Source organism: Megalops cyprinoides, chromosome 14 (genome assembly GCF_013368585.1).
Source record: "Megalops cyprinoides isolate fMegCyp1 chromosome 14, fMegCyp1.pri, whole genome shotgun sequence".
NCBI classification, from domain to species: domain Eukaryota; kingdom Metazoa; phylum Chordata; class Actinopteri; order Elopiformes; family Megalopidae; genus Megalops; species Megalops cyprinoides.
In genome coordinates this window covers 26,749,182-26,775,149 of record NC_050596.1, presented here as the reverse complement: position 1 = coordinate 26,775,149, position 25,968 = coordinate 26,749,182, and the positions used below count along the sequence as shown (strand labels likewise).

At 40.1% G+C, this 25,968-nt stretch overlaps 1 protein-coding gene across 1 annotated transcript; it reads right to left on the bottom strand.

Moving 5' to 3' along the window:
• Window positions 1-7,926: 7,926 nt before the first annotated feature.
• LOC118788735 (SE-cephalotoxin-like) lies at window positions 7,927-10,953 on the bottom strand. The gene is made up of 2 exons (XM_036544770.1): window positions 8,850-10,953; window positions 7,927-8,143 (listed from the first exon to the last, which is right to left on the bottom strand). Exons 1-2 carry the CDS (start codon window positions 10,951-10,953, stop codon window positions 7,953-7,955), a joined length of 2,295 nt encoding a protein of 764 aa, XP_036400663.1. The 3' UTR covers window positions 7,927-7,952.
• Window positions 10,954-25,968: the final 15,015 nt, after the last annotated feature.

The window sequence follows — 25,968 nt, the reverse complement described above, 5'->3', positions numbered from 1 at the left end:
CTGTTTTTAGGGAATTGGATATTCAGTGAGAAGCAGTTAAAGTAAATAATTAGACATGTTGCTATGGAAATAATGGCATTTCAGTTTTGAATATATGAGATATATTTATACATTTCCTTTTTCACAGCAGAACTTTTTTTCTTTGCCAAAAATGAGGTGGTATGATGTTTATTTGGTGGGACCCTGATGACTGGTGTTGTGTGCAAATGACAGTGACTTCAGTTTGTCTTTGCTTCTAATGACCCTCACCCTGCTGGCATCCATCTCGATGCCGTCAGCCAATATGACAAACCGAGGAAGGAGACTGAGGACGGATGGAAGTCACATTTCTCATCCTTCACGTAGAGTGACTTACTAAACATTGGCTTTAAGTCCATATATTTTTCAGGCATGGATGACAAATCCGGGAACTCATCTGGCGGATCTGCAGAGGGAGACGCAGAATTCAGAGCAGAAACCAGACAACGAGAATGGCAGAAGGAGGAGGGGCCGGGGAGAATGGGACAGGGGTGACACTCACCAGTGCTCCCCGTCCTAGTGGTGAGCGCCAGCTTTTACCGGACAGGCTGAAACAAAGCTCTCCGGTTCACTACAGTAAAGACAGGAGTCTGTGCGTCAGGTGGCTTCAGTTGACCGTCATGGGCTCATGATCTGGAAGAAAGGCAGAGGAGGACCACGGAGGTTGGGGCATCTGGTGACAGTTCTGGTGTTCAGAAGGATGTAGCACAGACTCAGAGTGTCGTTCTTGCCAACACTGATGGAGCCGGTTATCGATTGGAATGGCCGAGTTGACCAGGGTGTTGAAGGTGGGAGGGGGTTCTCGGGTGGCCAGTTCATCCTTAGTGTTATTGGACAGGCCGTGAACAAAGGTGTTGAGGTCCGGGTTCCAGCCACTGGAGGTAGCGAGAGTGCGGAAGTCAATCACATAGTCGGAGGCAGACCTGTGTCCCTGTTGGATCTGTAACAGTTCCTGGGTGGCCTCTCTCCCATGCTTTGAATGGTCAAAATCTTCCTCATCTCCTCCGAAAAGGAAACAAAACTTTGACAAAAAGGGGCGTTACAGTCCCAGACAGTAGTGCCCCACTCCAAAGCCTAACCAGATAGCCGTAATTATATAGCCAATCTTGGAGTGGTCGGAGGGCAATGTGAGTGGTTGCAGCTCAACAATAAGGGAGCACTGCTATAAAAAGGAACGACATGTACTGGGCTCACCAGAGTAGTGTTCCGAAGGAGGCAGACGGGGCTCTCGGACAGGAATAAAGGGATGGGCTAAGAAAGGTGGCGAGGTGAGGGTTGAGGCTAAGAAAAGGCTCAAATCTTGAGCCAGCTGGAGCTGTTGCAGCTGGGCTGCCAGGTTCATCGTACTGGCAGCGAATGTCTCCATTGCCTTACCAACAGAGTCCAACTGGGTCTAGTGTTTGCCCAGCACCACTCCCTGATGTTCGAGGGCAGACCTCAGCTGACCGATGTCTGCTGGATCCATCGTGGTCAGATCAAACTGTCAGGAATATGAGAGAAGGGTCCAGATGCAGACTGTGTTTATTGCCAGTTCAGAGCCAAAATCGAGGTCGCAAAACAGTCCAAGGTCAAAAAGTCCACCATGTTTTTACTTCAGATTTTTTTACTTCATTTGCTCAGTGTTTGGACATGGTTTAAACATTGATTATCGGTTGTATATGTAAATAAGAGCCCCTCACAAAGGTTCCAAGGACATTTGTTCAACAAACAGTATTGTTTGCTCAAGGTCTTCTGTGTCCTGTTTTGTCTGGAAGAGATCACATTTGGTACCATTGTACAGTCAGCTCCTACATAAGTGTAAGGATATTATTCTCATGTGCTTCTGATGTTGAAATAGAACAGAAACAATGTCACATTGTGACCTTAATATTTCAGTATAAAATGTGTATAAACTTGTTTTGGCAGCTATACCAAGTTGTGACCAATGACATGTGCAATTACCTTGACCGTAAAATGAGCTCCTGGACTACATGGTCTCTTCCATTGGTGACAGCTGGAAAACTGATAGATTTTACAATTAAAATAGCTGAAATGACAATATTGTAGCTATTCTGTTTTGACCCAGCAGGATGATGGGTGGGGAGTGGACTCTGACACAGGTAGGGACCACAGGTGATGCCAAAGAAATGAAATAAACAAAACTCAGTCTAGTCTATCTTATCCTAACACCAAGGGCTGAGTACCAACACTAACAGGGGGTGGCATTCACCTCTTACCTAGTGTGTCTAACAGCGAATCCTCCTACGGGTGGTTGTGCATAGGGTACCTCAGACTAACCTAATCCCAAACCTGGTCAGGGGAAATCCACAGGGCGGGACATAAATTCCACAAGCACAGCGTACAGGGGGCAACACAAACCACAGTCAAACAAGAGGATGTCAAAATGGAGGCCATGGGAGGAGAGTAAAGGTGAACAAACAAAACTTTAAAGACTATGTGGAGGATGATGATTAGATGATGAGCTGGGTGGTGGGAGGGTGTTCAGTGGTTGCTGAGCGGGGTGATGGACAGCTATGGAGACCAATTGGATGAGAAATGACAGGAGCGGTCAAACTGGGAACCTGAAGAAACAGACAGACAGAGGCAGGAGCAGGAACAGAGACAGACAGAACAAACATCGGAGCACACCCCCCAATACAATACTTACATGGAATGTAGCAGTATGCAACAGGGAGCAGGAGTGTTTTTGTGCTCAGCCGGACACAGAGGTAGGGTCCTCAATGGACGAAAGTAATGGGTATTAAGCACCTGTTCATTGTAGACAAAGCTCAGTCAGTGTGTGACCTCAGCGAGTAGTAATCGTTACTAATAATTTTCATCAGTGCAAACTTTGTTCTCAAATGAAGTGCACTGAACAGTTGACCCTTTATCAAACAAAAACCAGATTTAGCTGTCACCACTGTAAACCAATAAAGCCATTGAGCTGAACAGGAATGGAAGCAGAAGCTACTTTATATTGCAGGAGTTGAAGCAGCCAATTTGGTAATGAGTGCACCACAACTTGTCAAATTCCCATTGACAACAGAGGAGACCCTGCTAATGTTTTTTATTACTGCCTATTGGTATTTTCTTCCTGGTTATATTCACAATAAATATAACAAGGGACACATGTTTTGTCTTGACAGGATTCCAGTTTGGAGGATGTTGCTTTCCACTTTGTATAGTCTGAAATACATGACTCTGATTGCTGGTATCTCTAACAGTGATGATGCACAGCCAATAAAGACGTTGAAAATGACTGAGCTACACTAATTATTACATCTTATACCACAGCTTGGTTAAACACTCGTTTCTGATTGGCTAGAGGGGTGTGCATTATTTCCCAGTAAATGCAAGGTAATAATGCACGAGTTTGAAGTAGTTCCAATGAAAGTGGTCTTATCATCGTTCAAAATTAATACGCAAGCTCATTCAACTTTACTGAAGATTCCATTTACAACCGAACAGCCTTGTGATCCCAACCATCCTGTCAAAAGTTTCAAAAAGTACATTGGAAAATGCCCAGAAGGTGCAAATGCCCTTTATCTTCACCCATTATGGGTTCCACAAAATGTCTTGATTGACTAGGACATCTGGTATTCCAGGGGAGTTCCTCAACTTCCTCAATAACATGATGGTCAGCAAATCAAGTAGAGAGGATGGAGGTGATTGTGGATGCTGGCTGCCAGGTACAACAGTAATGGTCAGATCAACGGGTGCGAGTGGAGGGGATTGTACAGATGGCCTTTCTCTTTCTGGACAGGGTTTTTTTTTCCTAATGGTTCTTCAGAGGATGAGTTCATTTTGTGGGGTATTCGGGGTGAGTGTGCTTTGAAAGGTTTTAAATGATCAGTATTAATTTTAGGAAAGGCTCTTTCCTTTTTCATCCAATACATCTGCACTTTTATCTGCAAGTTGGATTATGGTATAAGGTCCCAGCCAGCTGCACTCCAGCTTCCCTCCTTTTCTTTTCTGGGTCCTTATGTTTTTTTGGAGGACCTTTTAGCCCACAGAAATAGTTGACTGTTTTTGAACCTTTTTTTTATTGCACACTTTTTTTTTTAACAATACTGTCCAGGTTGTCTTTCAGGGCAATTGTGATGGATACAGTATCCTCTGCTATGACTGATTCCACTGTGTTGTTCACCTTTTCAGAAATAACATTGCAGATTTAGGAAGTTATTTCATAAATTTGTAATAATAATAATGTAATAATATTAAATACCATTTTCAGAAAAATATAGATTATAGCATTCCTCATAGGTCTCAGGCACTTCACATGGATACCGTGCCTCCATTCCAAACATTAGATAAAAGGGGGAGAATTTGGTTGTTGTTTTTTGGTCCTAAACCCAAACATTACCGCTTCAAGGTATTCATCCCATTTTTCTGGTTTGTCCTCTATTAGTTTACACAGGGCTCTGGAGGCATTCAATAAAATAGAAAGAGGGCTTCCAAAATCAGGTAAATGTTAGTGTCAATATGGGTGTGGATATTGTCCAATGATACTTCCTTTCTGTTGAGCTTTCACTGTATTTTCTTTCAGTTCTGATGGATGATTTCATATAGAAACTATTCTTCTGTTCATGGATAACAGCTCAGGAGTCTCAGCATATTGCAGCAGGGCCCATGCAGGCACAGCCTCTCACCTCTCCTCATTCAGTGTCTTAGCGCCACCTAGTGGTGGATCACCCTCTAGTTTCCCCCATCGGTGGCAGTTTCATCCACAGGGCATGCGAGATTAATTAAACCATGTATTTCCCTGACCTGTCCTTCAGTTTTCCTCAAACGTAAACAACAAAAAACTAAATATGTACATGGTGGGCCCATCACTGTATTTCTAATTTCGTCAGATTATCCAAAATATTTCTCTCACCAGAGAGGACTGAATGCTCTTAGGTTTTTCATCACATTTCAGCTATGCTGAAGCCGGGTTTTGTATAAAGTGTGTTTTGCCCTTTATTCTATTTGTAGTTGCAGTAATTAAGGAGTAAATAATACTACAAAGTGCAATGCAGGACAACCTATTACATTTGATTGAAGTAAATGATTTCTTCAGCTTATCCATTTAGAATGGACCTGCCATCTGAACATCTAACTTGTGTATGTAATTCCTAGTGAATAAAATAAGAAATGCCAAGACCCAGTAGATGCTTCAACAATTTATTTCAGTCTGTTTTATACACAAACAGATAGCATGACATATTGATTTTAATAATGGAAGAGCAAGAAAAGAGTATGATACCCAAGACCTTACACTTTAAAGAAACAGGAAGCCTTCTGATGTTGCTACATGTTTTTTTTTCCTATTTATTCATTGGATGGACATAAATATGAAGGACACTGTATATGACTGCTGTTCAGTGTGTGTGTGTGTGTTTAGGAGAGGATGTTACCGTCTTTTTATACAAATAGATAACCTTTGCTGAACCTTCATATATTAACATTTCTTTTAATGTTAATACAGAATTGTGGTAGACCTACAAACACAAATATTTATGACCAAATAAGGAATGTAAAAGAATAACTAATATGCAACATCCCAAAAAATTAATATTTCACCATTTGGCTGTACATCGAGTCCCTTGCGTTCAATTAAGATGATTTTTAATCATTCATAGATAAGTAAGCTAAATAAGTAAACAAAAAGACAATTGCAGATTATGAAGATCTAATTCTTTTGAAAGATGTGTTGAAAAGGTGCTGTGACACAAATTTATGGCAATGAGGTTGGAGATTGCATTTCCGCAATGTCATCCATTCAAAGCCCATCGAGTTGATTCAATTCACTGGACTAAACACATGGACGCTGAACAAGAGTTTCAAACGTATTCTCCCGTAAGCCCCCCTCATCAGTGGCAATATTACATTGGTAGCCATGCTTATCCGTTCTGAAGAGTTTTCCATGCATAAATAAAGCTCTGGAAAATAAAGACATCAATCAGGTCATAGGTAGTACTTGATTTGAAATTTGACAAGGGGAGATATACATCTTCTATCCAGGTTTAATCCAAACTTTTACTGATGACATATTTTTAAATGATTGCAACTATTTTGGAAAAAAAAAACACACAAAGGAAAGCAGACTGAGGAGATTAGCGAAGGTTCATTCTGTGCTTCTTTCATTCTGTTACCAGTTTAAGTGATGAAGGCCTGTCAATGCGTTGCCTAATATGTATGTGCTAGATTATTATCTACAATTGCTTGTTTGAAAAGTAGTACATAATGAATGGAATGTAGTCATTTATCAGATTGTAGATGGTTGTACTATTTCAACATAAACAGAAAGATCTGAATGCTTGACTTGTGTCAAACAGTGTTGAAACTGGATTTGGAAAATCGAATTGCCCTCCACTGTAGCAGCTAGCACTAACCTGCATACGACATAGCCATAGCTCCACTGAGGTGCTCTTGCAATCTCAACGGCTCTTCTATCAGTTGACATATGCCTCCATTCAACTCCTTTACTTGGACATGGATCCACAAGTACCTGTGGGGACAAGTTGTTTTTGTTTTGTTTTCATATCAGCAATTTTATAAGTAACAGATGATACAATACTATGACTGTAAGACCTGCACTGCTCTGGTGTATTTTCATTGGTACTTCAAGTGGTAGAATATATTTTTTCACTGCTTCCCTGTGAAAAATTGATCAATACAATATGAACAAAAATGTTTCTGATTAAAAATTAATAAGTGAATATACAAATGGTCTTTGAGAACTGCAAAGCATTGCGGATTTGAAGAAAGTATTGAAATGTATTTGCATTTTTTCTCTTCAGTTTAACCATGTACCATTGGCCTACAGTGATACTGAGTCAGAAGTATTGTGTCATTATAATGTCTGTTGAATAATTCTCAGACAACCAGAGATTTCAGTCAGGATCAAGCTTTATGTCATGATATCATGGAGAGAATTACAGAGCGCTGCAGTTCTCTAACTAAAGCAAAGAGAAAGGGGAATATATATATGATCTGTAGCGGAGCGAGCGAGAAGGTGTGACTGCCCCGGGCCCACGGTTCTTCCAGTTACAAAGGGGCCCACCTTGGGCCCAATCTGCCTGACTGAACATGCATTTTTGTTTAATTGAATATTTTGAATACAGTTTTTTGTGTGTCTTGATTGCAGCAAAAAATAAAAAGACAGACTGAGGGCGTAATGGTTTCAACCAACCTCTAGCTAAGTTTCTCGCCACAATATTTATTTTGAATCAGTGGACACAATAGTTACAGAAAACTTTTTTCACTGTCCAGTATCCTTGTGTAAGTGTACAAACAGAAAAATTACACCCTCTGTTCAAGTCAAGTATAGGAACTAGATACACACATATAGATAATTTAGGAACAGCTGAGATTCATGATGCAAGCAATAATGAAATTGGGTGTTTCCACAGGTTTCATGAACACAGATTATAGAGACATAGACTGAAGATATTCAGCATGTTCGTAATGATAGGTGATTCTAACCATGTTTTTCATCACTATATGCAGTTAACAATACTTTTAAATGGAGTGCGCTTTAATATATACTGAATCTGTGACCTCTTGTGATATCTGATATTAGGGCTGCTCGATTATGGCAAAAATCATAATCAAGATTATTTTGGTCAATACTGAGATCACGATTATTTAACACAATTACTCACTGACTTTGGAAACGTCATGCATTTATGGAACTTAAAAAAACTTCTCTTTTTAACAGTGGCTTTTCTTGAACTTTTTAATATAATTCAACTGGAAAACAAATAATAAATAAATTTTAAAAAATGAGAAAAATAAATAAAATAAATAATACATTATATATATATATATATATATATACGTATATATATATATATATATATATATATATATATATACATATATATATATATATATATGTGTATGTCAGTAAATAATGCGGCAGAATAATCGTTTTATCTTGTTTTCATAATCGTTGGAAGCCAAAATCGTAATTAAAAATAAAATTTGATTAATTGCCCAGCCCGACCTGATATACATACCTCATAAGTATAGCTTTTTAACCTCTGCCATTTAAATTCATACATGCACACGTTGGATCCAGACACAATTGTCCCTCCATGATATACGTTATCGGGTCCCCTGGCACGACAGATATAAAGCATCCAAAGTGTAGAAACAGCATCTGTTCAAAAACAGACATTGAGTTCTATTATACAGTGTAGTGCTTGGCCAAGTTTTTTCTGGGCCTTATCCAATAACAGATCAACATGTCAGAAGTTGAACAAGGGCTGGCAGTTTGTATTTAAAGCTCTGTTTACACTACACATGGTTTTTCCTTGACCCAAGGATATTGCAGGGTTGTATAATGCCTTAAGTGTATCTTGCATAATCCAGATGAAGCCATACATATTGCCAGAAACAGTTCAAGAATATTGCTCAAGGATATAGTAGCAGTGTCTCATGTGAAACGTTAGGGTTGGAAGCCTAGTGCCCTTAACCCATACAGGATCACCCACTGCTTTTGATTGAGCAGCCTGAATGCATACATTATCTTAGTTTGGAGCAGGTTATTCACCAGACATGTTGTTATGCCTGAAAGAGCTGTTAAGTTCCCTTCTGTTCTCTGTTGTGAGAATAGTGCTATTTCAATTTCCAGCTTGCTAGAAAAATTTCAATGCAAATCTGAAAACTGATATCCACTAATGTCAATTGAAATGGTGATTATGATACGATCTGTGTCCCCATTACATTATCTTTTCTTCATTTAATATTGTAACTACAACTGATTCAAACACGTGTAAATGCATTGCCCTAACATTACCAGAAAATTACCTCAGAACTTTCACCTGTATTGAAACAACTGATACAATTTGAAGAAACTGACTTACTTTGGGGTATTCCTGTGGATGACACCCACTGCACATCTCGATATGGACAGCCTTCACGGGGGTTGTCTCCAGACCATCCACTCTGACAGCGACAACTTGTCACATGATTAGCGGTTGAACAGACAGTGTTTGCACCACAGTTTGTAACACTGCATCCGTCTTGGCATTTGCCATCTCTGCAGACTTCATTTCCTTTACAGCTGCTGTCATGTACACATTTATCACAGCTGGGTGGGGTGAATGACTGACAGGGCGACTTACTGCACTCATAGGTTTTCCTTGACTGTCCATCAGAGAAACTCCATCCTGGTTTGCAAAATGCTGTACAGACTGTTTTCTCTTTCTCAGATTTGCATGTAGTGATTCCATTCTCCTTTGGCTTAGTGTAGCACACAGGCAGATCACTCCATTTACCTTCAGAGCATGTTACTGCCTCTGGGTGAGCATGGTAGTTATCCAAGCAATGGATCCCTATCCTCTTTTTCTGTGTGCTGTGATAAGGTTTGTCACAAAAGCTGTTGGAAAGACGCTCAGCCGTGAGAGAGCCACAGCCATTTTTGTTGAACAGGCGCCACTGTTGGGAGACATATTGCTGGAATATCTTTTCATATTCTTGTATTTTCTCAGATTCTGCAGTAAGCATTAAGTACTTGAACCATGCTAAGGAATATTCCCTCTCAAGTGCAAACATGTACCTAATAAAATTGTCTACTTGATCAGCATAAGTTTTAGAGCACTCAAGAATATTTGATTGTTTAAGAAGTAAGGCATTACGGAAAGCATCCAGGATATTGGACTTGTCACCAAAACCTGTGCCCATCATCAAATCATTGTACGTACTGGCCATATACCTGAATGTTGTGCCTTCAACATGTGTTTTAATTTCAGACACATATCTGTCATTGGTAACATTCTTTTCCTCAAGTAACTGGTGCTGTTTGCTAAAGAAACGAACTTTGGAGATCAAGTCGCTGTACTTGACAAAAATTTGAGTCCACTCTATGTCACTCTGCAAAGCATCAGCCAGGTGCTTAGTGTATTCCTTCAGGTCCTTGATGTTAAAATATATGGCAGTGAGATCTGGGACCGGCTGGATGATGATGGCATTGATTTTGCTGCAGATCATCTCCCAGTCCAGGTCATTGTGCACACTGTCTTCACAGGTTGGACCATAGTACATTTTATCACATTTACACATCCCTGCTGTGGTGTCCTTAATTGGTTTACAGTGCCCATTCTGGCAATGCACTTTGGTGCACATGGCCTCTTCAGCAACGTCTTTACCTTTTAGAAAAACAATTACTGTTTTTCTGTAGTCAGGGATGTCAGAAATCTCACAGCGAAGTTCCACATGGCCTTTATCATCTGTTTTAACATAATCATTGGGGCGTTCGAGTGCGTGGACGCCAGCGAGATGCTTTGTGATCACATTTCCGAAGCTTGATGTCAAGTCATGATGAAGCTTTCGTGCGTCTTGAAGACATGTGAGTTTAGGAATTTGATTCCACTTACTGACAATTTCATTCTTAATGCTTTCATCCACCACAGCCCCTCTCTCTCTATGAAAGAGTAAAACATTTGCCTTGCCTTGAATGTTTACATGAATGTAGGTTCTGTCTTCAAACTCATGTTCAGCTTCAGAGTCATATGCAATAACCATCCAATCATACCAGCTGAATTTCTTCTGTAGGTGTTTCTGGACATTTGATGCAAGTGTTTTGGTTTCTGACCATGGCTCAGTGCCAATTTCTACTGTGTCTAACATGGCCCACTTTTCAAAGCTGTCAATGCAGTTGATCAACGCCTCTTTTGTGGTAAAGAGTACATTAGTGAGTTTTTCAACTGCCTCTTTTGCCTTATTTGTATCACGATAACCTTTCAGAACATAGTAATAGAGATCAAGCTGCAAGCCCTTTATCATCAGACCTGTAAAGTGAGTGGAGAACTGGAGCAAGACCTTGAAATCCCCTTTGAACTTCTCAGTAACAAGGTCAAGGAGGTTTTCCTTGAGGGAGATCTCCTTCACTGTTAGATACCTGTAAAAATTGGCAACACTGTTTTCTGTAGCAGTACTTTCGTAAAATGTTGTGAATTTCTCTGCCATTCTGACTTTCTCCTCCTCGGTCTTAGCCTCTGGAGCACTCTTCAAAAACTCTTGTAACTTATCCCAGGAGTTCTGGATCTTGTTCTCATCTTGGAGATACACAGTGGTGTAGGATGTCCATTTTATGCCTGTATGCAAGGAGGAGATCTGAAGAGAAAGGGAGTCCAGTTTTCTGTTGACTTCCGCAAATTGTACTTTCATCTGTTCTAGCACAGGATTACTCTGAGGGATGAACGCAAAAATGAAGCTAATAATTGCACCAATGAAACTAAAAGCAGACGCAATCTTAGCAAGACTGTCGAAGGCCTTTAGGACTTTTGACAGAGTTTCACCAGCTTTATCTATAGATTTTTCCAGCTTGTCTGAAAGCTTAGATATGTTGTCTAGAAATTCTGGAAATTCTTTGGCCAATGCTAAGGCCTTTTCTGTTTGATCTTTTACATCACTGTCCAGATCTGCTCTGCAGAAACTGCTGTACAGTATGAGATAGAGTAAAAGCATGATGGTCTTTGGGGGAGCCATGACTGCTTCCCTGTAAAGAAAACAACAAAATGAACACACTCCATATTAGAGAAGTCCACTAAGACTTAAAAGAAAAAAAAATAAATAAAAAGAGAGACAAAATGTTCAATAAAAGATGCAATAAAAATGGATAAAATGAACACATGTACTGTGATGACTGGCAAGGAGAAATCCATATGTTCTTTGAGGTAAACTCTTCCAGAAGTCGGGAGACAGAAAAAAAATATGAGGAGAGCAGAGAGAACTTGAAACTGCTAGCACTCAGTTATCAATTGCAGAAATGAAACAATGGTACAAACTTCATGTTGTGACATTATGGGCCACTGTTCTATAATGGTGCAAGTCAATCTGCGTTCCGGGTAGCCGTATCAATAATAAAGTTAGAGGTCAATGTCAGAATACAAATCGCGATGGAAGAGTGTTAAATACTTTCAGAAATGTTGCTCCTGGTTAGCACCCAGAGGTTTTCAGTATTTGTTTTCTTGAACTTATTTCAACCCTCCAGTACCAAGACGTTGCCGTAGCCTTATTTTCAAACAAACTATCCCATTGTAGCACCTCAATCTCAATCAATCATTTAATTACCACAAGTTAAGCCTGAAGCAATGTTTTGACAGCAATGTTTATGTCAGTTGATGCTACATCTGTTGGAGATGTGCCTTTACTAAGACTCATTTCTCAGCAGCAACACAACTGGTAACAACTGACAAGCATTGTTTAGACCTCCTTGTTATTCTCCGAAATATTTCATAAAACTTTTTTCAGAAATAATATAAGAGATTCCATTGCTGTTTTCTTTTTCATATAGTTCCTACTTGTCCAGTTGAGAATTACAGTCCTGATAAAACTGGTAATGGAAGGGATTCCACAAGCAAACTGAAAATCTGAGATGTAAGTTTTAAGAGCTTTAAAATAACTGAAATGGCTGATTGAGGTGATTTTCTTTCCCCCAAATGATCGGGGATGTAATATGACATCAGCTGTTCTGCACCCTCTTTAAATGTTGTAACAGATTGCCAGTTTATTTTTGTCTATGCAGTACATATTCTCTTCCAGTATTCAATATGTATTTTCTGCACTCTAGCTAAAATTAGTACTATATTTGTATGGAGTGCTTCAAAGTGTACACTTATGTATTTTGGCTTGTGCTGATAACATTCTGAGGAGTTTATGAACAGACAAATGTTGTCTGTTCAGTTATTATACCCACGTAAAAATGAAAGAAAACATTAAGGTTTATTGTAGTTATTAATTATAGTTCATAATTTCAGTTGGAGTACAATTTAATTAGCCAGTTGTACTTCTAAGTAGCCAACAGAAATTGCAAGGTGTCATGCTTTTGTTCTGGTGAATACCTGTTAACATTCCTTTGTCCATCTCAGTTTGTGCACACCACCCCCACCTAGCAGCTATATGTAAATAAGAGCACCCCACAAGAAAAAAATCTTTAACAGTGTGTCTTTCTGAATGGTTTCTGTGTCCTGTTTTGTTAAATGGTATGACAAGATTACATCAACATTACATTACATTCATTTAGCAGACAAACTTATCCAGAGCAACTTCCAGCACAACAGAACAGAAGTGTATCCGATCAAGCTGAATTAGCAACAGTGTCAGACCAGGCCAACAACACTCCCAGACTAGTGACTGTGAGCATAACGCTATTCAAGCACTACTAACAAGTAAACATGTGCTACCTGACTAGACAGCCCAGAAACTAAGGGAAGGCAAATACACACAAACTACCTACATAACAGAATCCACAGCACATTGCAATACTACACATAAAAAACAGCAAGTAATACAAGTCATACAAGCAATACAAGTAGCAGGTGTTAGTGGGTGGGGATTGAGATGGACCTGAGATGCAGTCTCAAGAGGTGGGTCTGCATCGGAAAATGGCCAGTGATTGCACTGTTCTGACCCCTGTGAGGAGTTCATTCCACCACTGAGGGACCAGGACAGCAAGGGATTGTGTCTGAGAGGAGTGACCCCATCGGGACAGGACAATCAATTGCCCCATGGTTTCGGAGTGTTGCGATCTAGGTGGTACATATGGTTTGTATCAATCATATTTTTGAAAGGGCTGTCCCATTCACTGTCCTGTATGCCAGCACCAAGGTTTTGAACTTGACATCAAGTACACACATCCAAGAAAGTCTGTATAACAATCAGAATCATGTTGTGAAGGCTTTCTGTGTCCCTTTTTTTTTGGAAGAGATCACATTAAGTAATATTATGCAGTCATTTCCTACATAGGTGTAATAATAACATTCTCATGTGCTCCTGATGTTGAAATGAAACAGAAACACTGTAGCACTTAGAAACATTAATATTTCAGTTCAAAAGGTGATTCACTTGTTTTGGCTTGTTTTGGTTACTGAGTTGTGGCCAGTGATGAGCATAATTAACTAGAGTGGTTGGGCTCCCAGACTGCAGCCACATGGTGTCCACCGTAGACCTTCACCAGAAAACTACAAAGATTTGTATCAAAAACAACAGTGAAAAGAGCTCAGCCGGTAGAAGGAGCACTGTGTGTGGTGTTTTGTATTTATGGTACAATGTTCAATTATGCTTACCTGTAAAGTGCACCTTGGGGCTTGAGTGGGATCCACAAAAACTGTCCACAGGCTGGGAGAAGGGCAGAAAGTCGAGTACTGCTAGCTCATGTGTGCATATATAAGGCCACTTCCAAGGTCGTAAAGCACGTGATCATACGATTTGGTAAATGGTAGAAAACTTGCGCTGACTCTTGTTGGAGCTGTCCTTGGAAGCCCTTGGAAGTCCTTGGAAGCACCAGGTGCCCCGGAATGGTTATCTATCAGACATGTAGGGCTCCATCAGCATTTCTGTGTTTGTGACTCTGCTCTCGATTTAAGACAAAGTCCATGGATTGAATTGCTCCACTAAGGTATTGTTTATTGTTTGTATAAAAAAACAATCTAAAGCAAGAAAAGTATTACAAGTAAAGTGATAAATTATTCTTTCTGTTGAGGAAAACCTTCCCTGCCTATAATCAAATGGTGCACCAGATCAAGTACAGCCTCAAAAGACGGCAGGAACAACTGATTGATGGACTGCCACATTCTCCTCCATTTCAAAGTCTTGTTAATTACTCAGTTTTTCAGTTATGCCACCTTAGTACAAACAATACAGTTAGGTGGCATAAAAAAACAATGCTGTTTTTAGGGAATTGGATATTCAGTGAGAAGCAGTTAAAGTAAATAATTAGACATGTTGCTATGGAAATAATGGCATTTCAGTTTTGAATATATGAGATATATTTATACATTTCCTTTTTCACAGCAGAACTTTTTTTCTTTGCCAAAAATGAGGTGGTATGATGTTTATTTGGTGGGACCCTGATGACTGGTGTTGTGTGCAAATGACAGTGACTTCAGTTTGTCTTTGCTTCTAATGACCCTCACCTTGCTGGCATCCATCTCGATGCCGTCAGCCAATATGACAAACCGAGGAAGGAGACTGAGGACGGATGGAAGTCACATTTCTCATCCTTCACGTAGAGTGACTTACTAAACATTGGCTTTAAGTCCATATATTTTTCAGGCATGGATGACAAATCCGGGAACTCATCTGGCGGATCTGCAGAGGGAGACGCAGAATTCAGAGCAGAAACCAGACAACAAGAATGGCAGAAGGAGGAAGGCCGGGGAGAATAGGACAGGGGTGATGCTCACCAGTGCTCCCCGTCCTAGTGGTGAGCGCCAGCTTTTACCGGACAGGCTGAAACAAAGCTCTCCGGTTCACTACAGTAAAGACAGGAGCCGGTGTTAATTCTCCTCTGCCTCTCAGCAGGCGTCAGGTGGCTTCAGTTGACCGTCATGGGCTCATGATCTGGAAGAAAGGCAGAGGAGGACCGCGGAGGTTGGGGCATCTGGTGACAGTTCCGGTGTTCAGAAGGATGTAGCTCAGACTCAGAGTGTCGTTCTTGCCAACACTGATGGAGCAGGTTATCGATTGGAATAGCCGAGTTGACCAGTGTGTTGGAGGTGGGAGGGGGTTCTCGGGTGGCCAGTTCATCCTTAGTATTATTGGACAGGCCGTGAACAAAGGTGTTGAGGTCCGGGTTCCAGCCACTGGAGGTAGCGAGAGTGCGGAAGTCAATCACATAGTCGGAGGCAGACCTGCGTCCCTGTTGGATCTGTAACAGTTCCCGGGCAGCCTCTCTCCCATGCTTTGAATGGTCAAAATCTTCCTCATCTCCTCCGAAAAGGAAACAAAACTTTGACAAAAAGGGGCGTTACAGTCCCAGACAGTAGTGCCCCACTCCAAAGCCTAACCAGATAGCTGTAATTATATAGCCAATCTTGGAGTGGTTGGAGGGCAATGTGAGTGGTTGCAGCTCAACAATAAGGGAGCACTGCTATAAAAAGGAACGACATGTACTGGGCTCATCGGAGTAGTGTTCCGAAGGAGGCAGACGGGGCTCTCGGACAGGAATAAAGGGATGGGCTAAGAAAGGTGGCGAGGTGAGGGTTGAGGCTAAGAAAAGGCTCAAATCTTGAGCCAGCTGGAGCTGTTGCAGCTGGGCTGCCAGGTTCATCGTACTGGCAGCGAATGTCTCCAATGCCTTACCAACAGAGGCCAACTGGGTCTGGTGCTTGCCCAGCACCACTCCCTGATGTTCGAGGGCAGACCTCAGCTGACCGATGTCTGATGGATCCATCGTGGTTAGATCAAACTGTCAGGAATATGAGAGAAGGGTCCAGATGCAGACTGTGTTTATTGCCAGTTCAGAGCCAAAATCGAGGTCACAAAACAGTCCAAGGTCAAAAAGTCCACCATGTTTTTACTTCAGATTTTTTTACTTCATTTGCTCAGTGTTTGGACATGGTTTAAACTTTGATTATCGGTTGTATATGTAAATAAGAGCCCCTCACAAAGGTTCCAAGGACATTTGTTCAACAAACAGTATTGTTTGCTCAAGGTCTTCTGTGTCCTGTTTTGTCTGGAAGAGATCACATTTGGTACCATTGTACAGTCAGCTCCTACATAAGTGTAAGGATATTATTCTCATGTGCTTCTGGTGTTGAAATAGAACAGAAACAATGTCACATTGTGACCTTAATATTTCAGTATAAAATGTGTATAAACTTGTTTTGGCAGCTATACCAAGTTGTGACCAATGACATGTGCAATTACCTTGACCGTAAAATGAGCTCCTGGACTACATGGTCTCTTCCATTGGTGACAGCTGGAAAACTGATAGATTTTACAATTAAAATAGCTGAAATGACAATATTGTTGCTATTCTGTTTTGACCCAGCTGGATGATGGGTGGGGGGTGGACTCTGACACAGGTAGGGACCACAGGTGATGCCAAAGAAATGAAATAAACAAAACTCAGTCTAGTCTATCTTATCCTAACACCAAGGGCTGAGTACCAACACTAACAGGGGGTGGCATTCACCTCTTACCTAGTGTGTCTAACAGCCAATCCTCCTACGGGTGGTTGTGCATAGGGTACCTCAGACTAACCTAGTCCCAAACCTGGTCAGGGGAAAAATCCACAGGGAGGGACATAAATTCCACAAGCACAGCGTACAGGGGGCAACACAAACCACAGTCAAACAAGAGGATGTCAAAATGGAGGCCATGGGAGGAGAGTAAAGGTGAACAAACAAAACTTTAAAGACTATGTGGAGGATGATGATTGGATGATGAGCTGGGTGGTGGGAAGGTGTTCAGTGGTTGCTGAGCGGGGTGATGGACAGCTATGGAGACCAATTGGATGAGAAATGACAGGAGCGGTCAAACTGGGAACCTGAAGAAACAGACAGACAGGGGCAGGAGCAGGGACAGAGACAGACAGAACAAACATCGGAGCACACCCCCCAATACAATACTTACATGGAATGTAGCAGTATGCAACAGGGAGCAGGAGTGTTTTTGCTTAATTTTGTGCTCAGCCAGACACAGAGGTAGGGTCCTCAATGGACGAAAGTAAGGGGTATTAAGCACCTGTTCATTGTAGACAAAGCTCAGTCAGTGTGTGACCTCAGCGAGTAGTAATCGTTACTAATAATTTTCATCAGTGCAAACTTTGTTCTCAAATGAAGTGCACTGAACAGTTGACCCTTTATCAAACAAAAACCAGATTTAGCTGTCACCACTGTAAACCAATAAAGCCATTGAGCTGAACAGGAATGGAAGCAGAAGCTACTTTATATTGCAGGAGTTGAAGCAGCCAATTTGGTAATGAGTGCACCACAACTTGTCAAATTCCCATTGACAACAGAGGAGACCCTGCTAATGTTTTTTATTACTGCATACATATTGGTATTTTCTTCCTGGTTGTATTCACAATAAATATAACAAGGGACACGTGTTTTGTCTTGACAGGATTCCAGTTTGGAGGATGTTGCTTTCCACTTTGTATAGTCTGAAATACATGACTCTGATTGCTGGTATCTCTAACAGTGATGATGCACAGCCAATAAAGACGTTGAAAATGACTGAGCTACACTAATTATTACATCTTATACCACGGCTTGGTTAAACACTCGTTTCTGATTGGCTAGAGGGGTGTGCATTATTTCCCAGTAAATGCAAGGTAATAATGCACGAGTTTGAAGTAGTTCCAATGAAAGTGGTCTTATCATCGTTCAAAATTAATATGCAAGCTCATTCAACTTTACTGAAGATTCCATTTACAACCGAACAGCCTGGTGATCCCAACCATCCTGTCAAAAGTTTCAAAAAGTACACTGGAAAATGCCCAGAAGGTACAAATCCCCTTTATCTTCACCCATTACGGGTTCCACAAAATGTCTTGAATGACTGGAACATCTGGTATTCCAGGGGAGTTCCTTCCTCAATAACATGATGGCCAGCAAATCAAGTGGAGAGGATGGAGGTGATTGTGGATGCTGGCTGCCAGGTACAACAATAATGGTCAGATCAACGAGTGCGAGTGGAGGGGATTGTACAGATGGCCTTTCTCTTTCTGGACAGGGTTTTTTTTTCCTAATGGTTCTTCAGAGGATGAGTTCATTTTGTGGGGTATTCGGGGTGAGTGTGCTTTGAAAGGTTTTAAATGATCAGTATTAATTTTAGGAAAGGCTCTTTCCTTTTTCATCCAATACATCTGCACTTTTATCTGCAAGTTGGATTATGGTATAAGGTCCCAGCCAGCTGCACTCCAGCTTCCCTCCTTTTCTTTTCTGGGTCCTTATGTTTTTTTGGAGGACCTTTTAGCCCACAGAAATAGTTGACTGTTTTTGAACCTTTTTTTTATTGCACACTTTTTTTTAACAATACTGTCCAGGTTGTCTTTCAGGGCAATTGTGATGGATACAGTATCCTCTGCTATGACTGATTCCACTGTGTTGTTCACCTTTTCAGAAATAACATTGCAGATTTAGGAAGTTATTTCATAAATTTGTAATAATAATAATGTAATAATATTAAATACCATTTTCAGAAAAATATAGATTATAGCATTCCTCATAGGTCTCAGGCACTTCACATGGATACCGTGCCTCCATTCCAAACATTAGATAAAAGGGGGAGAATTTGGTTGTTAGTTGTTTTTTGGTCCTAAACCCAAACATTACCGCTTCAAGGTATTCATCCCATTTTTCTGGTTTGTCCTCTATTAGTTTACACAGGGCTCTGGAGGCATTCAATAAAATAGAAAGAGGGCTTCCAAAATCAGGTAAATGTTAGTGTCAATATGGGTGTGGACATTGTCCAATGATACTTCCTTTCTGTTGAGCTTTCACTGTATTTTCTTTCAGTTCTGATGAATGATTTCATATAGAAACTATTCTTCTGTTTATGGATAACAGCTCAGGAGTCTCAGCATACTGCAGCAGGGCCCATGCAGGCACAGCCTCTCACCTCTCCTCATTCAGTGTCTTAGCGCCACCTAGTGGTGGATCACCCTCTAGTTTCCCCCATCGGTGGCAGTTTCATCCACAGGGCATGCGAGATTAATTAAACCATGTATTTCCCTGACCTGTCCTTCAGTTTTCCTCAAACGTAAACAACAAAAAACTAAATATGTACATGGTGGGCCCATCACTGTATTTCTAATTTCGTCAGATTATCCAAAATATTTCTCTCACCAGAGAGGACTGAATGCTCTTAGGTTTTTCATCACATTTCAGCTATGCTGAAGCCGGGTTTTGTATAAAGTGTGTTTTGCCCTTTATTCTATTTGTAGTTGCAGTAATTAAGGAGTAAATAATACTACAAAGTGCAATGCAGGACAACCTATTACATTTGATTGAAGTAAATGATTTCTTCAGCTTATCCATTTAGAATGGACCTGTCATCTGAACATCTAACTTGTGTATGTAATTCCTAGTGAATAAAATAAGAAATGCCAAGACCCAGTAGATGCTTCAACAATTTATTTCAGTCTGTTTTATACACAAACAGATAGCATGACAGATTGATTTTAATAATGGAAGAGCAAGAAAAGAGTATGATACCCAAGACCTTACACTTTAAAGAAACAGGAAGCCTTCTGATGTTGCTACATGTTTTTTTTTTTCCTATTTATTCATTGGATGGACATAAATATGAAGGACACTGTATATGACTGCTGTTCAGTGTGTGTGTGTGTGTTTGTGTTTAGGAGAGGATGTTACTGTCTTTTTATACAAATAGATAACCTTTGCTGAACCTTCATATATTAACATTTCTTTTAATGTTAATACAGAATTGTGGTAGACCTACAAACACAAATATTTATGACCAAATAAGGAATGTAAAAGAATAACTAACATGCAACATCCCAAAAAATTAATATTTCACCATTTGGCTGTACATCGAGTCCCTTGCGTTCAATTAAGATGATTTTTAATCATTCATAGATAAGTAAGCTAAATAAGTAAACAAAAAGACAATTGCAGATTATGAAGATCTAATTCTTTTGAAAGATGTGTTGAAAAGGTGCTGTGACACAAATTTATGGCAATGAGGTTGGAGATTGCATTTCCGCAATGTCATCCATTCAAAGCCCATCGAGTTGATTCAATTCACTGGACTAAACACATGGACGCTGAACAAGAGTTTCAAACGTCTTCTTCCGTAAGCCCCCCTTATCAGTGGCAATATTACATTGGTAGCCATGCTTATCCGTTCTGAAGAGTTTTCCAGGCATAAGTTCAGCTCTGGAAAATAAAGACATCAATCAGGTCATAGGTAGTACTTGATTTGAAATTTGACAAGGGGAGATATACATCTTCTATCCAGGTTTAATCCAAACTTTTACTGATGACATATTTTTAAATGATTGCAACTATTAAAAAAAAAAAACCCCAAAGGAAAGCAGACTGAGGAGATTAGCGAAGTGTCATTCTGTGCTTGTTTCATTCTGTTACCAGTTGATAAAGTGATAAAGGCCTGTCAATGCCTTGCCTAATATGTATGTGCTAGATTATTATCTACAATTGCTTGTTTGAAAAGTAGTACGTAATGAATGGAATGTAGTCATTTATCAGATTGTAGATGGTTGTACTATTTCAACATAAACAGAAAGATCTGAATGCTTGACTTGTGTCAAACAGTGTTGAAACTGGATTTGCAATGTGAAAATCGAATTGCCCTCCACTGTGGCTAGCACTAACCTGCATACGACATAGCCATAGCTCCACTGAGGTGCTCGTGCAATCTTAACGGCTCTTCTATCAATTGACATAGGCTTCCATTCAACTCCTTTACTTGGACATGGATCCACAAGTACCTGTGGGGACAAGTTGTTTTTGTTTTGTTTTCATATCAGCAATTTTATAAGTAACAGATGTAACAGATACAATACTATGACTGTAAGACCCGCACTGCTCTGGTGTATATTCATTGGCACTTCAAGTGGTAGAATATATTTTTTTCACTGCTTCCCTGTGAAAAATTGATCAATACAATATGAACAAAAATGATAAAAATTAATAAGTGAATATACAAATGATCTTTGAGAACTGCAAAGCATTGTGGATTTGAAGAAAGTATTGAAATGTATTTGCATTTTTTCTCTTCAGTTTAACCATGTACCATTGGCCTACAGTGATACTGAGTCAGAAGTATTGTGTCATTAATCACATTAATACACAATTAATGTCTGTTGAATAATTCTCAGACAACCAGAGATTTCAGTCAGGATCAAGCTTTATGTCATGATATCATGGAGAGAATTACAGAGTGCTGCAGTTCTCTAACTAAAGCAAAGAGAAAGGGGAATATATATATGATCTGTAGCGGAGCGAGCGAGAAGGTGTGACTGCCCCGGGCCCACGGTTCTTCCAGTTACAAAGGGGCCCACCTTGGGCCCACTCTGCCTGACTGAACATGCATTTTTGTTCAATTGAATATTTTGAATACAGTTTTTTGTGTGTCTTGATTGCAGCAAAAAATAAAAAGACAGACTGAGGGCGTAATGGTTTCAACCAACCCCTAGCTAAGTTTCTCGCCACAATATTTATTTTGAATCAGCGGACACAATAGAGTTACAGAAAACTTTTTTCACCGTCCAGTATCCTTGTGTAAGTGTACAAACCGAAAAATTATGCCCTCTGTTCAAGTCTCAATGTATAGGAACTAGATACACACATATAGATAATTTAGGAACAGCTGAGATTCATGATGCAAACAATAATGAAATTGGGTGTTTCCACAGGTTTCATGAACACAGATTATAGAGACATAGACTGAAGATATTCAGCATGTTCTTAATGATATGTGATTCTAACCATGTTTTTCATCACTATATGCAGTTAACAATACTTTTAAATGGAGTGCGCTTTAATATATACTGAATCTGTGAGCTCTTGTGATATCTGATATTAGGGCTGCTCGATTATGGCAAAAATCATAATCAAGATTATTTTGGTCAATACTGAGATCACGATTATTTAACACAATTACTCATTGACTTTGGAAACATCATGCATTTATGGAACTTAAAAAAAACTTCTCTTTTTAACAGCGGCTTTCCTTGAACTTTTTAATATAATTCAACAGAAAAACATTTTTTTTTTTTTTTAAATTTAAAAAAATGAGAAAAATAAATAATACATTATATGTCAGTAAATAATGCGGCACAATAATAGTTTTATCTTGTTTTCATAATCGTTGGAAGCCAAAATCGTAATTAAAAATAAAATTTGATTAATTGCACAGCCCTACCTGATATACATACCTCGTAAGTATAGCTTTTTAGCCTCTGCCATTTAAATTCATACATGCACACGTTGGATCCAGACACTATTGCCCCTCCATGATATACGTTATCAGGTCCCCTGGCACGACAGATATAACGCTTCCAAAATGTAGAAACAGCATCTGTTCAAAAACAGACATTGAGCTCTATTACACAGTGTAGTGCTTGGCCAAGTTTTTTTCTGGGCCTTATCCAATAACAGATCAACATGTCAGAAGTTGAACAAGGGCTGGCAGTTTGTGTTTAAAGCTCTGTTCACACTACACATGGTTTTTCCTTGACCCAAGGATATTTCAGGGTTGTATAATGTCTTAAATGTGTCTTGCATAATCCATCTGAAGCCCTACATATTGCCAGAAACAGTTCAAGAATATTGCTCAAGGATATAGTAGCAGTGTCACATGTGAAACGTTAGGGTGCGAAGCCTAGCGCCCTTGACCCGTACTTGATCATCCACTGCTTTTGATTGAGCAGCCTGAATGCATACATTATCTTAGTTTGGAGCAGGTTATTCACCAGACATGTTGTTATGCCTGAAAGAGCTGTTAAGTTCCCTTCTGTTCTCTGTTGTGAGAATAGTGCTATTTCAATTTCCAGCTTGCTAGAAAAATTTCAATTCAATGCAAATCTGAAAAATTTCAATGCAAATCTGACAACTGATATCCACTAATGTCAATTGAAATGGTGATTATGATATGATCTGTGTCCCCATTACATTATGTTTTCTTCATTTAATATTGTAACCACAATATTCAAACATGTGTAAATACATTACCCTAACATTACCAGAAAATTACCTCAGAACTTTCACCTGTATTGAACATGAAACAACTAATACAATTTCAAGAAAATGACTTACTTTGGGGTATTCCTGTGGATGACACCCACTGCACATTTCGATATCGACAGCCTTGACGGGGATTGTCTCCAGACCATCCCCTCTGACAGCTACAGCTTGTCACATGATTATAGGTTGAACAGACAGTGTTTGCACCACATTTTGTAACACTGCATCCTTCTTGGCATTTGCCACCTCTGCAGACTTCATTTCCTTTACAGCTGCTGTCACGTACACATTTATCACAGCTGGGTGGGGTGAATGCCTGACAGGGCGACTTACTGCACTCATAGGTTTTGCTAGACTGTCCATCAGAGAAACTCCATCCTGGTTTGCAAGATGCTGTACAGACTGTTTTCTCCCTCTCAGATTTGCATGTAGTGTCTCCATTCTCCTTTGGCTTAGTGTAGCACACAGGCAGATCACTCCATTTACCTTCAGAGCATGTTACTGCCTCTGGGTGAGCATGGTAGTTATCCAAGCAATGGATCCCTATCTTCTGTTTCTGTGTGCTGTGATAAGGTTTGTCACAAAAGCTGTTGGAGAGACGGTCAGCCTTGAGGGAACCACAGCCATTTTTGTTGAAGAGGTGCCATTGCTGGGAGACATATGTCTGGAATTGTTTTACATATTCATGTGTTTCCTTCAATTCTGCAGTGAACAACAAGTACTTGAACCATGCTAAGTAAGATTCCCTCTCAAGTGCAAACATGTATCTAATAAAATTGTCCAATTGATCAGCATAAGGTTTAGAGCACTCAGTAATATTTGATTGTTTAAGAACTAAGGCTTTACGAAAAGCATCCAGAATATTGGACTTGTCACCAAAACCTTTGCCCATCATCATATTATTGTACTTATCGCCAATATAACTGAATGTGGTGCCTACAATGTGTGTTTTAATTTCAGACACAAATTTATTCACGGTGATCTTCCCCTCTTCAAGCAATTGACGCTGTTTGATAAAGAAGCGAAGTTTGGAGATCAAGTCACTGTACTTGACAAAAATTTGAGTCCACTCTATGTCACTCTGCAAACTATTCACCAGGCTCTTAGTGTATTCCTTCAGGTCCTTGATGCTGAAATAAATGGCAGTGAGATCTGGGACCGGCTGGATGATGATGGCATTGATAGTACTTTGGATCATCTCCCAGTCCAGGTCATTGTGCACACTGTTTTCACAAGTTGGGCCATAGTACATTTTATCACATTTACACATCCCTGCTGTGGTGTCCTTAATTGGTTTACAGTGCCCATTCTGGCAATGCACTTTGGTGCACATGGCCTCTTCAGCAACATCTTTACCTTTTAGAAAGACAATTACTGTTTTTCTGTATTCCAAATGGCTATGAACCTGACAACGAAGTTCCACATGACCTTTATCATCTGTTTTAACGTAATCATCAGGGCGTTTGACTGCGTGGACGCCACCGAGATGTTTTGTGATCACATTTCCGAAGCTTGATGTCAATTCATGACGAAGCTTTTGTACGTCTTGAAGACATGTGAGTTTAGGAATTTGTTTCCACTTACTGACAATCTCATTCTTAATGCTTTCATCCACCACAGCCCCTCTCTCTCTATGAAAGAGTAAAACATTTGCCTTGCCTTGAATGTTTACATGAATGTAGTGTCTGTCTTCAAACTCATGTTCAGCTTCAGAGTCATATGCAATAACCATCCAATCATACCAGCAGAATTTCTGCTGTAGGTGTTTCTGGACATTTGATGCAAGTGTTTTGGTTTCTGACCATGGCTTAGTGACAATTTCTACTGTATCTAACTTGGCCCACTTTTCAAAGCTGTCAATGCAGTTGATCAACGCCCCTTCTGTGGCAAAGAGCACATTACTAAGTTTTTCAGCTGCCTCTTTTGCCTTATTTGTATCACGATAACCTTTCAGAACATAGTAATAGAGATCAAGCTGCAAGCCCTTTATCATCAGACCTGTAAAGTGAGTGGAGAACTGGAGCAAGACCTTGAAATCCCCTTTGAACTTCTCAGTAACAAGGTCAAGGAGGTTTTGCTTGAGTGAGATCTTATTCACTGTTAGATACCTGTAAAAATTGACAACACTGTTTTCTGTAGCAGTACTTTCGTAAAATGTTGTGAATCTCTCTGCCATTCTGACTTTTTCCTCCTCAGACTTAGCCTCTGGAGCACTCTTCAAAAACTCTTGTAACTTATCCCAGGAGTTCTGGATCTTGTTCTCATCTTGGAGATACACAGTGGTGTAGGATGTCCATCTTATGTCAGTTTGCAAGGAGGAGATCTGAAGAGCGAGGGAGTCCAGTTTTCTGTTGACTTCAGCAAATTGTACCTTCATCTGTTCTAGCACAGGATTACTCTGAGGGATGAACGCAAAAATGACGCTAATAATTGCGCCAGTGAAACCAAAAGCGGATGCAATCTTAGACAGACTGTTGAAGGCCTTTAGGACTTTTGACAGAGTTTCACCAGCTTTATCTAC

Coding starts and splice junctions, on each gene's coding strand:
- LOC118788735 (XM_036544770.1), bottom strand. CDS start 10,953: ATGGCAGAGAAATTCACAACATTTTACGAAAGTACTGCTACAGAAAAC. Junction 8,144..8,849: donor ATCCACAGGAATACCCCAAA/GTAAGTCAGTTT, acceptor GTTTTTGAACAG/ATGCTGTTTCTACACTTTGG.